Consider the following 18,708-nt stretch of genomic DNA (forward strand, 5'->3'; position numbering starts at 1 on the left):
TGGAGAACAAATGAAGCAATAGAATAGCTGCCTCTAATTGGCCTCTTTTCAAAAGTTATAATCCATGCAGTTCATCGACTATCAATGATTTCTGAAACTATTTAAGCATATGATAATGTAAATTGCTGTGTTGTTATTAAAGATAGCTCAATTACTATAATTACTGTATAATAATAATAATTTAAGAGCAAGCCATGTGGAAATCCAGATGATTCCTAAAGTATCTGTGCCCTCACTATGTATATTAAACTATTTCCATATTCTCACCCTGCAATAAAAGATCTTTAAAACAAAATCATAACTTACAGCTCTAGCTGCTTTTAATGTGCAGCTATTCATGCTATCGCAACAAAGACTCTAAAGTCAGTTAATACTTGCTTAACTAGTTGCCGACCGCAGATAGCCGAATGACGGCTGCACTGCGGCCGGCCAGTTCTGGGTGGACGTCATATGACGTCCTCCCAGAACGCGCTCTCCTGCGCGCCCCAGGGGGCGCGCACCCGGCGATCTTCGTGATTGCTGTGTCCTACGGACACAGCTGATCACGTGATGTGGTAAAAGGCCAATCACAGCGGCCTTTTACCACGTGATCAGCCGTGTCCAATGACACGCTGATCACAGGGAAATGCAATTGCCGGTTCTCGGCTGCACTTTCCTCACGCTGTCAGATCGTGAGGAAAGTACTGCCGAGAACCGGCAGTTGTCAGAGCGAGGATCGGCACCGATCATCAGGGCACTGATGATCAGTGCCCTGATGATCGGTGCCCAGCAGTGCCACCCACAAGTTCCGCCTACCTGTGCCCAGCAGTGCGCCCACTAGCTCCGCCCACCTGTGCCCAGCAGATCACCCACCTGTGCCCAGCAGTGCACCCACCTGTGCCACTCTGCAGTGTCACACACCTGTGCCTAGAAGTGCCACCTACCTGTGCCCAGCAGTGCCACCCACCTGTGCCCAACCACCTGTGCCCACCAGTGCAGCCCAGCAGTGCTGCCAGTCAGTGCCACCAGTCAGTGCCCATCGGTTGTGCCAGTCAGTGCTGCCAGTCAGTGCCCAGCAGTGATGCCAGTCAGTGTCGTCTATCAGTACCCATCATCAGTGCTGCATATTAGTGCCGCCTATCCGTGACAACTCAGTGCTGCCTATCAGTGCCGCCTATCCGTGCCACCTCATTAGTACTGCCTATCAGTGCCCTTTAGTGCTGCCTATCAGTGCCCATCAGTGCCGCCTATCAGTGCCCATCAGTGCTGCCTCATCAACGCACATCAGTGAAGGAGAAAAATTACCTGTTTGAAAAATTTTATAATCGAAACAAAGAAACTTTTTTTTTTTTTCAAATTTTTTGCACTTTTTTTGTTTATAGCGCAAAAAGTAAAGCGCCCAGTGGCGATTAAATACCACCAAAAGAAAACTCTATTTGTGAGAAAAAAATGATCAACATTTCATATGGGTACAATGTTGCATGACCGCGCAATTGTCAATCAAAGTGCGGCAGCACTGAAAGCTGAAAATTGGCCTGGTAAATAAGGGGGTATAAGTGCCTGGTAGGCAAGTGGTTAACCTACTGTGTGTTTATACAATAGGGGCAGCAAGCTGCTCTCCATAGAAAATACATGAGATTTCAGTGCCTGTCAGACAGGGCCAGATATAGCCTGTGTGATGGGGACGTGCATTAAAAATGTCAGGGGACAAAGGACAGGAGGTCAGCAGTCTGTAGGGCCATGCACAGAGGCCATTAGTTTGTAGAGCAGTGTACAGGGGTCAGCAGGGTAGAGGACAAGGTCAGTTGTAAGTGAGGTAGAGTTCAAAAGTCAGTAGTAGGTAAGGCAGAGTTCAGAGGTCAGTAGTAAACCAAGAAGAACTATGCTCACCTTGGCTCCAGCAATGCGCTGTCAGGTAGCTCCCCACCTTCAAGCAGCCAGGTTCTAGGTATAGAACAGCAGCTGCTTTCATTGGCTAAGTGGGGATGATGTCACTCCGACACATACAAGGCAGTTCCATTGGCTTCAGCTTTGCCAAATTTCTACAGTTTACTGCACGTGTGTGGCTCACCGTACTGGGGCAGACAGGCAGGTCATTTTAATGTAGCAAGACAAAGCATATAAAATCCTGCCGGTTTTCCCATTTGTATGTACTACCTAAAGTTCCACTTTAATGACACCCCAAATACAGGTCACAAACGCAGTGTGCTTGCCTGCACTGGATTGCATGGTATATCAGCATCATTCATTCGTGTTGCTCTGTGTTGAATAAAGTTGTACATGCACTACTGTTGTGGTGATCCAGAGCACTTTCAGCCCATTTAAATAATTGGGCTGAAATCACACTGAATCTGGATAGCATTTAAATCATGCAAATCATAGTGTGAATGGGCCCTTAAAGCGGTAGTAAAGGTCTTTAACCACTTGCTTACAGGGCACTTATACACCCTTCCTGCCCAGGCCAATTTTCAGCATCATCACCCTTTGATTGTGCGGTCATGCAAGACTGTACCATATGAAATTTTTATCATTTTTTTGAGACAGATAGAGCTTTCTTTTGGTGGTATTTAAGCATATCTGGGTTTTTTTTTTATTTTTTGCTAAACAAACCAAAAACTGAAAATTTTGCAAAAATAAACTTTTTTCTTAGTTTTTGTTAAAAAATTTTGTAAATAAGTGATTTTTCTCCTTCACTGATGTGTGCTAATGAGACTGCAGTGATGGGCACTGATGGGCTGCACTGATGAGTAGGCACTGACAGGCATCACTGAAAGACAGCACTCATATATGGCACTGACTGGCAGCTCAGATGGGCACCGATAAGCACTGATATGTGGCATTGATGGACACTGACAGGTGGCACTGCTGGGGCTACACTAATCATCAGGGCACACTGATTATCAGTGCCCTGATGATCAATGTACATGTCCCCTCTGAGGAATGCCGATTACCGGCTCTCCTCTCCTCACGAGCTGTCAGAGTGACAGCTCGTGAGGAGAGAAATGCCAATAACCGGCATTTCCTTATTTACATGTGATCAGCTGTGATTGGACACAGCTGATCACATGACCGAGCCGACGTCTTCGGCTTTTTCCATTGAACAGCTGTGTCCGAGGGACACAGTGCACCACCGATCGCTGCATGCCCCCGGAGCCGCGCACACGCGGTTAGAGGGAGGACATCATTTGACGTCCTCCCAAAACGAGAGAACCGCCTTGCGACCGTCATTTCCTTATATGGCGGGCAGGAGGCAGTTAAAATAAAGTCCACCTGCGAGTTATGTTATAATGTGCTAGTATGCACTGCATAAGAGCACATTATGGCATACTTACCTTAAAAATAAAGCCCTCCAGCAGTGTGCTGTCACCACTGGCAGGGCTTCCTTCTTTATCTAGTCTTCCTTCCTGACCTTTGCTGCAATTTAAAAATCAATACATCCAATCAATCCAAACGGACCAGCTGTCCGTTTACATCCGGCCGCCCATACAGCAGAGCAGGCTGTGTCCGTGTCCGCTCTATATAAATGGAGCAGATGCGAACCTATCAGCCACCTGCTTTGCTCAGTGGGGTAACAGGAGGACAGCCCAACCCCCCCCCCTCGTGAGCTAAGCAGAGACAAATGTTGCTTTAAGTGTGTGTGTGTGTATGTATGTACAACAAGTGTATATACCAGGGGTGGGCAAACTTTTTGACTTGAGGGCCACAATGGGTTCATATATTAGACCCGGGGTCCGGACCAAGAGTAGATGAATGATGTGTATGTGTCATCCATAGTAAGTATAGTAATATTCCCTCATAGTAAGCATAGTAATTAATCCCCCATATAGTAATTCATCCCCCATAGTAATTCATCCCCCATAGTAATTCATCCCCCATATAGCAATTCATCCCCCATAGTAATTAATCCCCCATAGTAATTCATCCCCCATAGTAATTCATCCCCCATATAGTAATTCATCCCCCATATAGTAATTCATCCCCCATAGTAATTAATCCCCCCTATAGTAATTCATTCCCCATATTAAGTCCCCAAGTCCCCCCTGTGTCAATTCACTTACCTTTGCTCCGCGCGTTCCTCTTGTTCCCGCGCCGTTCAGGTGTAGCAGTAAAATCCGTCTCCTATGAGGATCTGTCCCCCTCGACGTATCTGCGCATGTGCCAGTTTCAGGCATTAGCAGCCGATCGGCGATCTCCAGGACATGCGCAGATACGTCGAAGGGGACAGATCCTCATAGGAAACAGATTTTCATGGTACACTGGTCTTCAGGGCGGACTGTGAGAGGAGCCTAGCGGGAGCCTAGCTCCGCGGGCCGGATTAAAAGGTCCGCCGGGCCGTAGTTTGCCCATTGCTGGTATATACACTGCTCCAAAAAATTAACGGGACAATTTGAAAACACATCAGATCTCAATAGGGAAAAATATCATGCTGGATATCTATACTGATGTGGACTGGGTAATGTGTTAAGAATGTAAGGATGCCCCATCGCTGGGGAAATGGAAATGAAAAATGGTCAACCTACAGAGGACTGAATTCAAAGTTACCCCGAAAATCAAAGTGAAAAGATGATGCAGCAGGCTAGTCCACTTTTTTTTAAATTTCATTGCAGCAACTCAAAATGGTACTCAGTAGTTTGTATGGCCCCCACGTGCTTGTATGCATGCCTGACAATGTCAGGGCAAGCTCCTAATGAGATGACAGATGATGTCATGGGCTATTTCCTCCCAGATCTGAACCAGGGCATCACTGAGCTTCTGGACAGTTTGAGGTGCAACCTGGCGGTGTTGGATGGACCGAAACATGATATCCCAGAAGTGTTCTATTGGATTTAAGTCAGGAAAACGTAGAGGCCATTCAATGGTATCAATTCCTTCATCCTCCAGGAATTGCCTGCATACTCTCGTCACAAGAGGCCGGGCATTGTCGTGCACCAGGAGAAACCCAGGACCCACCGCACCAGCATAGGGTCTGACAATGGGTCCAAATATTTCATCCCAAAACCTAATGGCAGTCAATGTGCCATTGACTAGCCTGTAGAGGTCTGTGTCTCCCTCCATGGATATGCCTCCCCAGACCATCACTGACCCAACAGCAAAACGATCATGCTGAACAATGTTACAGGCAGCATAACATTCTCCTCTGCTTCTCCAGATCCTTTCACGTCTGTCACATGTGCTCAGGGTGAACCTGCTCTCATTTGTGAAAAGCAAAGGGTGCCAGTGGCAGACCTGCTAATACTGGTGTTCAATGGCAAATGCCAATCAAGCTCTACAGAGCCCACTAGAAGATGTCGGGCCCTCAGGCCACCCTCATGAAATCTGTTTCTGATTGTTTGGTCAGAGGCATTCACACCAGTGGACTGCTGGATGTCATTTTGTAGAGCTCTAGTAGTGCTCATGCTGTTCCTCCTTGCACAAATGAGCAGATACCAGTTCTGCTGATGGGTTAAGGACCTTCTACGGTCCTGTCCAACTCTCCTAGAGTAGCTGCCTGTCTCCTGGAATCTCCTCCATGCTCTTGAGACTGTGCTGGGAGACACAGCAAACCTTCTGGCAATGGTACATATTGATATGCCATCCCGGAGAAGTTGGACTGCCTATGCAACCTCTGTAGGGTCAAAGTATCGCTTCATGCTACCAGTAGTAACACTGACCCTAACCAAATGCAAAACTAGTGAAAAACAGTCAGAAATGATGAGTAGGGAAAAAAATGTCAGTGGCCTCCACCTGTAAAACCATTCCTGTTTTGGGGTCATCTCATTGTTGCCCATCTAGTGCACCTGTTGTTAATTTCATTAATAGCAAAGCAGCTGAAACTAATTAACAACCCCCTCTGCTACTTAACTGATCAGATCAATATCACAGGAGTTTAATTGACTCGATGCTATATTCTGATTAAAAAGTGTTTCTTTAATTTTTTGAGCAGTGTATGACAATCTTCTGTAGTAATAAAGAAAAACAAACAAAAAAACAAAAAGAAATACTTTATAGTACATGCAGTTTTTGAAATACAATATTACATCACTTATAAAGTGTAAAACTAGTACACTGAATTTAAACTAAACGCAATATCTTTGGGACAAGTGGGTTAAGTGCTAGAGGAAAGTCCAAATATGACCATAATATTATTTCTTAGTCCATTAGTTAACAAGATATTGTAAATTTTTTTCTACAAGTATGATTGTAATGTTTGCCATATACTAGTAGCAGTTCAATCAAAACTTTTCATTTTCAGAATGGTTGTTCCATTTTCTAAACATTGGGGTCACATTGTTCTTCATTTCCAACAGTAATGAGTACATTTGAAGGAGCAGGATAGAAAATTCTTCTCGAACAAACTGAATTCTAACAGTGTATGTGGTTTTCATTCAGGAAATGTAATTTGCTCCAAAATTAAATGTGAAAAGCAAATGCAAATTTTGAAGTACATTGGAATGACAGTCATGAAGTCAACAAATGCACTGAGAATTCTCGTACGATTGTTTGTAGAAATGTTCAATTGAAAATCTATTACTGTTTACCCAGTTTAGGATTATTAGGATGCGAACTGCTTGCTAACCAGTTTAGAAATCTGAAATACTGATCACCTATTCTGATGTTTTAAAAAAAATGGTATTTAGAAATGGGAGCACCTTCACAATCCATTTTCTGTTTGACTTTATTGAACTAATTACACCCCAGCTTGCATTTTACAGCCCAGCCTAGTCATAGCAAATGGAAGAGAGCTGGTCTTGTGGCTTTGACTGGCGTTTTCCCACCCTCTTTTAACAACTTCCATTTCACTTTTATAGAGCTCCGCTGCCTTTGTGTGGAGCTTTTTTTTTTTTTTTTTAAAGCCATTGCATACTTGCAGTACAGCCATGTACAGCAAGCCAGATCATACCTTAATCAAATAATCCTTCAGTCAGAGCACACAAAATATTACAGGCTATGGGCAAAGTAGGCATGTCTCCTCACTTTATAACACTTGGTGTTTGTGGAACCAATCAGCAAGTCCAAGCATTGTCATGCGATGGGCGGTAAAGCTCATGCAAATACCATTTCTCAGAAACTTAGTTTAACTAATCTCAATATTATCAGATACACTTCAAAGTTTGAACTTTAAAAAAATATATAAAAATAATAATATCTGACAAAATACTGCAAACAGAAACAAGATTTCAGGTTTTTTTTTACCAACGTTCATGTTTGAACCCAATTTATTTGGCAAACCAGACAGTTTTCCTGACACTGACAAATGAGAAGCATTCTGGTATCCCGCTGACAAAGCTTGTTTTAGGGACTCAGCTGTGAGTTTCATATGACCATAATATCATATTTAGCTAATTGCCTAGTGCATCATTTGCAATACATTGATTTCAGACATCTATGAACAGAAAGATGATAGATCTTAAAGAAGAATTATCCTTACAAAATATTTACATTGTCCTGCCCACCATTTAGTCCTGTGTCCCATGTAACTAGATGCTTCCCAAGACTAGTTATGAAGTCCAACATGCCTCTCTCCTCAGAGGCAAATCCAACAATAGCTTGGAAGAGATAGATCTATCTTAACTGCAGCTCTTCTCTGCTCAGGGCATTTTTTTATTTTTTTTAAAACAAGCTGCGGTAAGAATGCAGAGAAACAGGAGACTGACATACTCCCCCTTGAAACCCATGATATGATGCCACCAGCTGGAAGTTTTTTGGTACATTGCCTGTTTTACTTACTAAATGTGAGTGCATTTTCATGTTATAGAAATACTATACTTGGAGCAGCCCACTCTCCCTTTGGTTTCTGTCTTTTGCACCATATTTTTATATCCCCTGACGAGGCCATCCACCAGGAGAAGCTCCCTATCCACCCTCCATATATCTCTGTTGGGAACCCCACTTGCTGGAAACTTTGAGCAATACCTGTGTTACACCAGCTCTATGTGAGTGCATCTCTTAATTTTTGTACATTGCCTTTGTAATGTTTATGAAATGTGTTGGTCTTGGACCCTTTTGTTTCTTGGGTAATTTTTACAATAAAGCATTGTTGCCCAAATGCCAGGGGTATGAGGTGACTTGATATCACTTCTCTAGGCCAAAGGAACAGCCATAAGATATTCTGCTGAGAGCAAGATAAAAACTTGTTTATGGAAATTGAATGTATTTAAGACATCTAGTATGTCACATTAGAAGATAAAAACCTGTTTAAAGACGTCTACTTGCTTGAGAAGTTAGAAATCCTTAAGTTTGGGGTAGATGAGTAGAAGTTTAGGGTAGATAAGAACCAAAAGTGTTACTTTTCAGATAACGAATATGGTGGTTGAACGTGGTGGTTGAACGTGGTTGAACGTGACTGTTATCCTCACGGAACCCTTCTGCTAGCTCCTCCTGTGGTGGTTGTGGCACCCGCCCACTATTGGACAGCTTCCAGAAAATTGGTTTAAAAGCTGGAGGGTCCAGGCAAGACCAGGAGGAAGCCCCCCCCCCCCCCAGTGGCCAGAGGACGCTCTGATGCTGGGATTTTTGCCAAGGCTATATGGGTTCATCAACTGGTTGCACCTACGGTTTCCCCCGTGACCCCCTGGGCTGTATGGTTCTGAAGGGATTTGTTCCTTTCAGCTACCAACATAGCTTTGGTAATGTATTAATTTAAAGCTGCTGTCAAATGATGTGTCTATTCCATGCTGTAATGCTCACATTATTATTGGTATGTGCAATTATGCAGATTGTGATGACTATAAGATATATCCTGCTGTGCGTCGTGTGATAATAAAAGTGGAGGTTTTGACAGTGCAAGATTATTACAGTTGGATTCTGTTATTTCTTGGAGTGCTGGGTGAATGCTTTGATGTGCCAGGGCAGGTGTTCATTTGGAAGATGAACTTTCACATGCGTAGAATATATAATGGTTCAAATGCTGATTAAAAGGTACCTGCATGACTACATGTTGATTGTGTGCATGTATAGGACTTGCTTTTAGCTATTGCACCCAGCATTTTTATTACAGCCTTTTATTAGTATTACACTGAGAGTGGTGAGTTTCCCCTCTTTCTTATTGTTTTATATCCATCAGAGTATTCTTACGCTGCCATCTGTTGATGTCCCCACTGAACGTATTGATAAGCTGTGTTTTATCCATGTGTATGTCTGTGCAATACTTACCATCCAGTTTTTTTGTTTTTGTTTTTTTTAATTGATTTTCCTATCACTACTACGCTTAGACAGTGGCTCTCTCTCCTTACCTATTTTCTGCTTTTCCTTCCAAGCTGCTGTTGGATTTGCTTGGACAAGAAGAGGGCATGTTGGACTTCATACCTAGACTTAGGAAGCACTTTGTCCATTGTAACTAAGTCATATGTCCCATGGGGGGACAGAACAAAAAATCTAATGATAGCTGTTCTTTAAACTAACAGCAACTAAACGCAATAGTTAAGCCATAAAAAGGGCTATAATTCCCATTTAATGCGTTAAAAAATCAAGGATTTTTTGCATCCCTGCAGCAGGTCCATGTAGGCTCCTGTGAGAAGATGTTCCTGAGAAATGCCCAGGGAATTCATCAGCTGTTGAGCAATAATATCGCCATCCTGTGAAGTCTGGGAGTCGGTAAGAACAACCTAAAAACACAAACACATCAAAATAACTATTACATAATAACACAAATAGAAGAAGCTGTGTGTATAGTTAAAAAAAAAAATCAATATTAGGAAGTTAAACAGAACCTTTCCCCTCCATACAGTAAAAGCACAGAACTGTGCAGCTCTGCATCTCTGCATGCTCAACAATAAACATTGTACACTCATATCTAAAAATCCTGCTTAAGTTACTGCACAACTTTATTTTTTAACTTTTGCGTTTTCCGAGGCACTAGTGATGTAGTCAGTTATTCCCCAGCTGCCCCGCGAATAGCTACATTATCAGTGGCTTCAAAAGATCTCCCGTTGGGGGACTGCCAAATCTCACAAGATCTTGAGGGAAAAAGTGAATTAATTTTTTTCTGTACAGAACAAACACAAACTGTGCCAAATTTGTAAAAAACGCATGCACGGAGTAGGCCAACCCAGAGAACAAGGAAGAAGTCAGACCCTGAAAGTACATATTTAAAATAGCAGATGGGATTTTCGACATGTGGTGGACAGAGCCATGGGAGTTAGGAAGTTAGACATAACTAGGCAAAAAAATAGGTGATTCTTCATGCGCTTGCTAGAGAAAGTTTATGGATGCTGGTGTTTTAAATGAAATAAATATGACTTATTTAAAAAAAGCTGTAAAAACATTATGGCGAAGTACATATTTCCACCGTAGGTGAGCTGAACTCCTACTGGTCCAAACATTTTATGTTCTCCCCCACCAACGATGTACAGTTAGGTCCATACAGTATATATTTGGACACATATACAATCTTAGATTTTTCAGGTATTTACCAAAACATATTCAAGCTATAGTTATATAATGGATATGGGCTGAAAGTGCACACTCTCAGGTTTAATTTGAGGGTAAGTACATCCAAATTGGAGGAAGGGTTTAGAAATTACAGCTCTTAAGAGTAGCCATCCCCCCTTTTTCAAAGTAATTGGACAATTGAATATAATCATAAATAAAATGTTCATTTTTAATATTTTGCTGAGAATCCTTTACTGGCAATGACTGCCTAAAGTCTGGAACCCATGGACATTGCCAAAGACTGGGTTTCCTCCTTTCTGATCCTTTGCCAGGCTCTGCAGCTGTCTTCAGTTGTTCGTGGGTCTTTTTACATTTAGTTTTGCCTTCAGCAAGTGAAATGCATGCTCAGTTGGGTTGAGATCAGGTGATTGACTCAGCCATTGCAGAAAATCCCACTTCTTTTCCTTCAAAAGCTCCTGGGTTGTTTTTGCAGTGTGTTATGGTTCATTGTCCATCTGTACCGTGAAGCGCCGTCCAATCACCTTTGCTGCATTTGGTTGAATCTGGGCTGTCTGTATATCTCTACACACTGCAGAATTCATCTGGCTGCTTCTGTCTTCTGTCACATAATCAATAAGCACCAATGACCCAGTGCCACTGGAAGCCATGCATGCCCATGCCATCACACTGCCTCCACCATGTTTTACAGATGACGTTGTGAGCTTTGGATCATGAGCTGTCCCAAGCCTTCTCCACACTTTTTTCTTCCCATAATGCTGGTGCAGGTTAATCTTAGTTTCATCCGTCCAAAGAATGTTTTTCCAGAACTGGTCTGGCTTTTTTTTAGATGTTTTTTGGCAGTCTAATCTGGCTTTTCTATTCTTCAGACTTATGAATGGTTTGCACCTTGTGGTGAACCCTCTGTATTTGCTCTCGTGAAGTTTTCTCTTGATTGTAGACTTTGACAATGATACGCCCACCTCCTGGAGAGTGTCCTTAACTTGTCTATATGTTGTGAATGGGCTTTTCTTTACCATAGCGATCATCCACCACTGTTGTCTTCTGTGGGCATCCATGCCTTTTTATGTTGCTGAGCTCGCCAGTGCGTTCTTCTTTCCTCAGAATTTACCAAACTGTTGATTTGGCCACTCCTAATGATGCTGCTATCTTTCTGATGACTTTGTTTCATTTTTGAAGCCTTACAATGGTCTGTTTCCCTTGCATGGACAGCTAATTTGAACGCATGATGTAGGTTCACAGCAATAGATTCCAAATGCAAATATCACATTTAGAATCAACTCCAGACCTTTTACCTGCTTAACTGATGAAGAAATAAGGAGTAACCCACACCTGGCCATGAAACAGCTTTTGATTCAATTGTCCAATTACTTTTGGTCCCTTGAAAAAGGGGGGGTGGCTACTCTTGAGAGCTGTAATTCCTAAACCCTTCCTCCACTTTGGATGTACATACCATCAAATTAAACCTGAGAGTGTGCACTTTCAGCCCACATCCATTATATAACTATAGCATGAATATGTTTTGGTAAATACCTGAAAAAAATCTAAAATTGTGCCTGTGTTATGGACCGAACTGTATTTCCAGTTGAGTGCTGGGAAAAAGTGAAATGATCAGTCTAAAAATCAAATGCTATTCCGTCTCTCAGTGTTACAATACACCTACGATTTTTAGACTGATCATTTCTTTGTGAGTGGGCAAACATTCAAAATCAGCAGGGGATCAAATACTTATTTCCTTCAATGTAATTATTGTAAACCCCCAAACAATTATATATTTTCTTAAAGCAGAGGCTCTGTAGAATAAAATGTTGCAGTTGCAATTTTAAATTTTTTTTTTTATATCGGATGTCAAAATTTTAGTGTACACAAAGACAAAATAATACCCAAATTTTGGTAAAATATTCAAGATGGAATTTCATCAAGTGTATAGATACCAACATGTTATATCTTAAAATTGTGTGTGCCCATGAAATAGCAAAAAAATATGATACCCCAAACTGTCCATGAGAGATGCTTTAAAAGCCTTTACAAGTTATCAAGTTAGAGTTAACAGTGAATTATAATCCCAGAATTATTGCTCTCGCTTTGGTATTCACAAATGATACATCACATGTTTTGCGCAATCGCTGTATGCATTCATGTGTGTGCCCTACATACGTGAGGAAACGGGGGTGCTTTAATTTTTATTTAGTTTATTATATGCATTTTTTATTGCTGTCACAAAGGGGTTAACAAGCCCCCTATGTGGTAGCTTGAATTGGTAACAAATTCTTTTTTATAAAAATATAGGTAGTTTATTAGACTTCGTATGTCAATTCTGCCCTCCACTTCAGCTAACCAAGCACAGATTGTGCTTGGTTAGTTGCTTCCCCAGGTACAGTACCTAGGGAATGACAGCTCTGAACCAGTAAGTGACAAAATGCTCATCACTTTGGGTTTCATTAGTTACAGAGGTAATCAGGGATCAGATATTCCCTGATCTCCTCCCACCTGGCATCCTGAAGCCATTTCCCATGGTACTGGGCCACATGGATCCCTTTTACATGAAAGTCAGTAAACTGCTGAAAAAAAAAATTAAAAGTTCACAGCTGCATTTATATACTGCATGTACAAGGGGTTAACTTATCTCAACATTTTTTAAAAAACAACTATAAGGCTTCTTTCACAAAGCTGTGCACATGCAGCCAGTGGATTCCAGCAACAAGAATTAGCAGACTCTTGTAGCTGGAATGCGGCCATGATGTGCTCCAAGAAAATATTTTTACAGGTAAACTAAAAATACTGTCATCTCTGCTATTATCACTAGCTTTCTTTTTTAAGTTATATTTATTAAAGTTTACAGTTGCATGCATAAAAAAAAAAATCAACTTTCCAACAACCCAAAAACCCCCTAAAACAAATTACAAAAAAACAAAAAAAAAACAAAAACAACCATGCAGGGTCTCACAGCTCCCAGAAAATGGACAAATGGTTACACATAGAGCTCAGTACAAATGCATGGATCGCCAAAAATATGTCACACCAGTACATGGCTCACAAAAGATGAGGACAGAAGAGCAAAGTTTAATGACCTGGTACCAAGGAGGCTAGGGTATGAGGACTAGAAAACCATCTGCCCTACAGTTTATCAAACATTTCAGTTTTTTCTGTAATTCAAATGTAAGCCTATGCAGCAGAAGGAAATTATTATTAAACTTAAGCCACTGGGGTGAAGCAGGTGAAACCAACCCCTTCCAAGATGATAAAATAACTTTTGTTAAGCATAAAAGTACAATATACTTAGTAATTGTTTTGCATTTTTAGAGAGAGACCATTCTCCAAAGATACCCAGAAGACAATTTTTAGGATGTAACACATTGGGAGGGCCAAACACGGTAGAAATTAAAGGCGCCTACTCCTTCCCAAATTCTGTGAACCACCAGAGAGGAGCAGAAACAGTGTAGGAAATTAGCAACTTGGCCACAATCCAAAAAAAATAGTAAAGCAGCGCACAAACCCATCTTAAATACTCTTAACAGGGGTAAGATGGGAGTGGAAAACATTTAGCTGAATAATTCTATCTTTTGAAGAAATAACACAGGTCTTATAAGGATCTTCAAATTCAGTCCAATCCGAGTCAAGAAATATGTCCAGTGCAGCACATCTGGTCTGAGCAGCAAGGAACCTAGGGTTGGAGTCAGACATAAGTGCTGAATAGTATGCAGAGATAAACATAGTGTGGTCAGAGTGTCAAAGCAGTTTTTTCCAAAGGGTCCAAGGAGCCAAATTGTGCCCGTACAGCACGATAAGAAGGAGGCAAATTAAATTCTTCTTTCAGCTGAGAAAAGGGCTTAAAACCTTGTGGATTATAAAGTTGGTATAGGTATCTGATACCACGGAGCACCCAGCGTTGTGGGTCTGGGATGGTACTACTTTCACCTAAGGTGGGATTAAACCAGAGTGAGTGATTAGAGGACCGAGAGCAATACTAACGTTGAATATAATTCCTTACCTCTAGCTCTATAAATTCTCCTAAATTCTCCACTCTGTCCAGATGAATCCGGGTTTGTCCCACTAAGAAGAGAAATCGTTCCTTCACAACTTTACCTCGGACTCCTAAAGCCTGGGTCAGGACATCCTGAAAAAATAAACGTACATAGATAATATGTGTCTACATGCTATATACTGTATATTTGTAATGCTAACAATTTGAATTGCCAAATCATTCTGTAAAGACCACATCAGCTACTAGCTAAAGACTGGGGTTGATTTAGGTAGAGATGATTCACTGAATAGATTATGGGGATGTTCACTTTGAATACCCACTCAAAAGCAGATGAAATAAAAAGGAATTTGTTTTCACACAACTAGATAATTGAAATTAACATATCTTAACATTCCTATGTGAACATTGTTTCTTCTTTTAGTAGATCAGCTTCACTGTGTCCACTATGCAGCCCTGAGTCTGAGCTAAATCCAGCGTAAAGCAGAAGACATCCGCTCGTATTAAATATTGAACCTGCAGCTCAGGGTAAGGGTTCTTTAGTTGCTTCCATTACTAAATTGGCAGCTTTGCAATCACTGGATAATGAATAAATTATGTTAAACAACTGCAAACTGGCTTTCTCCTGAATAGTCCTTTAAATGGCAGTGTGTTATGCCCACAGCATTAACACAAACTATTTCAGTTGTAACCTTTTTACAGGAAACCAGATTCTTCATAAATTCAGTACAGGTACACATTAGGCTTTTACTGAAACAGGTCAACTATTAGGGAATAAAACAGAATAAAAGCGAATTGTCATCAGATTGGAAATCAATGACTAAAGGTGTTTCTTAAACGATGGTCCCTTTGTGAAATCAAAGACATTGAAATGCACAGTATCAACACCAGAGAGCTAAGCAGTTAATATGTTAGTGCATATTTAGATATTACAAATATCTGTTTTCTCATATAGGGCTTTGGTAGCTGGTTCTTGAAGGGTTTGTTAATACTGGCATTGCTAACTAAGGAGTGACACACCGTGGATCGCTTTTCAGAAAGCGTGGTGAGGGGCATTATGTCACCTCCTCACTGCCTGTTTTAACCCCTCAAAAACTCACACCAACACAGCTCCATAAGGTTGCATGAGTACAGCTCCATGTGCTGCCTTTGCAGCTTAAAGCAGTTGTGAGGTCTTAATTAAAAAAAGTACTGCCTCCACCTGCAAGTTAATGGCATAATGCGCTAGTATGCAATGCTTACTAGCACATTATGACAGACTTACCAGTAAAACGGATCCCTCCAGCAGCACGCTGTCACCACTGCCAGGGCTTCCATCTTTGCATGGTCTTCCTTCCGGGTATACAGGCTCTGGCCTTTTGAATGCTTGAGCCGTGGCAGTGTCACTCCCACTCATGCATGCAGGAGTTACGGTTACAGCACAGCGCTCTGGATTGATGGTTCATTCAATATGCCATCAATTCAGAGTGCAGTGCGCCTATGCAGGTAACCTTCACAGGCTGCAGAACTTGCAAATTTAGGAGATATTCATTGTACCCACAGGTAAGCTTTATTATAAGCTTACCTCTAGGTACAAATGACAAAGCAGAGTTTTCTACTTCTTTAAAGGGTAGCAGTTGGGAGGTGGGGCTAAAACACTGTTCAACTGCATGTTTTTGCCACCATCCTCCCCATCCCAACCTTAAGTGTATGCGAGACAAAAAAAGAGAATGCTTCTGCCATTCTTAGTGAATGCCAAATCCTGAGCATACTACACAGAAAAGTAATGCATAGTAAACAATCACATTTTTATGTTTATTGAAAGATTTGCAACAGCAACATGCAAACAGTTGCACTAAAGTACAGTACATACAAGATACAAGGCACACGTGTAAGAAGGTCTTCAACATCTGTGACACGAGTAAAAGATACAGGTTATAATAGATGCCGATTCTCAGCTCTGTTCCTAGAATGTGTTTTGATATAAAGTAGTAAACCATGAAAAAATCAAAAGTTTGAGTATAGTGTCTTTTGTGGATCACATGGGGTGGAGGAATAATAAAGGATCTTCTCCCAAGTCAGAGTGTTAAAGATGCAATCAACCATTCTCAGCTAACCTGAGAAGGAGCCACTCCATTACCTGGTTGTTGCTGCTTTCCAATAAATGAGTAGTTTACAGGCCTGGAACAGCACCCTGAACAGATCACAAATAGCATAATTATCCATAAATTGGGAAGTAAGGCTTAAATTACAAATCTTACAGTCAGTTGGAACGGTTATACATAAAACTGTGAAGTTTGTAGAACATCTTTCCAACATTTGACAAATTTAGGGGAAGTGCCATAACATATGGAGCAGATCCCTAAGATCACTTTTACATTTGGGACATCTTCAAGTTCTCGCTATCACATACAGACATTTGGGAATATAGTGGGACCTAAGCACAATATATATAATAACGGAGATAGTCACCGAGCGAATAAGAGAAAACTGTGGAGAATTTTCTTCCATTAATCAGGCACAGAGAGGACCAGGTCTGTTTCTCATTTTATATGTGCTTAACAAGGAAATTATAGTAAGGACTTGTCTAGAAGCCAACATTGGGTTATGATGCCCCTGATCACCAGTATCTTTCAATAGTTGTAGCTGTGGAAAGTCATCAAATTGAAAAGAGGCTCTCTGTGTTCAGTGAGGAGAGAGTTGGTGACTGTCAGCCACCGGCTCTCTGCTCTGCCTCCTCCAGTGCTCACTGGAGAGCAGGGCTATGGATGGGTGGAAGTGACTGGCTCAGGCTCTCAGAGGCTTAGAGAGGCTGAACCAGCTCCTGGTCCGGTAGCTGGGTGGATCCTGGCTGTACAGTGAATCTGCGTGAATCCCACTGTAATCTCTCCAGTCTTGACTGGTTGAGTGACAGCCGACAGCAGGTTTTAGATGAATATGGGTCACAGGAGTGCAGAACGAACTGCATTCCTGTGATTCCCAGGAGACGTATGGCCGAAAAAGCCATTTTTCCTGAAGCTCAGCAGGTTTATTTTGGACCCGAAAGACATGGTGTGGTTGGAGATTATCAAACCTCATCGTGGATAGATCATAATGAGCCAGAGTTTGTAAATATGTGTAGTAAACCAGCATCTAGGATTTGTGGAGTTTGTAATGTAAATTATTTTCCAGACTGTGGTTTATTAATTTCTATACATAATACTACATTTAAGCCATAAACACATGTTTTTAAATCTGAACTTCAGGATCCAGGCACTATTTCATATTTCTTTCTATCCCCTCATGTTCAGTATACACTCACATTTCATTTTCTAGTTCTTCTAACAGTAGCCTTCTATGCTTTTACATGCAAACACTATTGATTATTTCCAGGGAAAGGTTAAGAAAAGCTGCATATATAAAAATATAAAGTTTTTGTAGATGAAGTTTGTAGAAATTCTACCCCTTCAGTTAATAACCAAGTATATGCCTGTTACTCATAAAAGAACAGGGAAGCTAGTAGGTAAATGAACTGAGAAAATATGTAGACTGCCAATGCTGAACTCTTTTTGAAAACATAACGGGGTTTATTTACTAAAGCTGGAGAGTGCAAAATCAGGCTTTCCGGGTCACTAACCTGGAAAAAGTAGGTTGATCAGAAATTCTGGCTTTCCCGTGAAAACTGCATACTTGTCGCAGGTCAGTGACACAGATCATAGTAAAGCCTGGGACAAAGAGGAAGCTCACATTTTCAGAAGCAGGTCAGCAATTGAAGCCTCTGCATTTCTCTCATGGACCCCTTTAAGAATCTGATGAAAGCTGTGGACCCCTCCCCAAAAATATTCCCAAACACACTTTGCATGCAATGAATATATATACTTTATTTTATTGAAATTTGCTTGCTGCACACATATATGACATATACAAAAAGTCTGAATAAAGTAAACAAACGTAACAAAAAAAGAGAGAAAATAATTACGCTGCTCTGCTGAATTGTAGATTGGCACAGTGGGAGCAAGGTCAGGACAGCTACATACAGTCAGGAAAGTGAAAGCAGTGGAAGGTGGAGGTATATACTCAAGTGCTGAGCTCTCTACCTCCCCCATACAGTGCAGTACCTGGAAGGAAGAGTGCAGGTACAGTACTTCAATTTTTAAAATGGATGTGTGCTTCGGCTTTGCCCTGGTTCGGCCGCATCAATACCCTACCGAAATTACTATATGTTTTCTAGACTGTACCAATTACTGTCCCTAAGAGTTTTTTCCTCTCACTATGTTCCCTTTCGATTAGATTTATTTGGCGCCAAGGTTTCTCACGGTTAAAATATAGGGTACTTACGTACCCAAAGTCCGAAGGCGGAGTGGGTTTACCAGACTTTGAACTGTACTATCGAGCCACACTACTAGCCCGGATGCTTGACT

The 18,708-nt window shown here is 41.4% G+C and overlaps 1 protein-coding gene across 1 annotated transcript in view; it reads right to left on the minus strand.

Annotated features, from left to right (window-relative positions):
* Positions 1–5,865: 5,865 nt before the first annotated feature.
* LOC149443781 (uncharacterized) overlaps positions 5,866–18,708 on the minus strand; it is a 30,983-nt gene continuing 18,140 nt past the window's right edge. Inside the window, exons 4-5 of the mRNA XM_089655312.1 lie at positions 14,339–14,464; positions 5,866–9,563 (exon numbers count right to left, since the gene is read on the minus strand). Of these exons, the coding sequence (XP_089511438.1) occupies positions 9,417–9,563; positions 14,339–14,464 (273 nt within the window). The 3' untranslated portion in view covers positions 5,866–9,416. The remainder of the gene's footprint in view (positions 9,564–14,338; positions 14,465–18,708) is intronic.

The sequence above is a fragment of the Staurois parvus genome, unplaced genomic scaffold, assembly GCF_062004578.1.
Source record: "Staurois parvus isolate SC_StPar_1 unplaced genomic scaffold, SC_StPar_1.0 ptg000832l, whole genome shotgun sequence".
NCBI lineage: Eukaryota > Metazoa > Chordata > Amphibia > Anura > Ranidae > Staurois > Staurois parvus.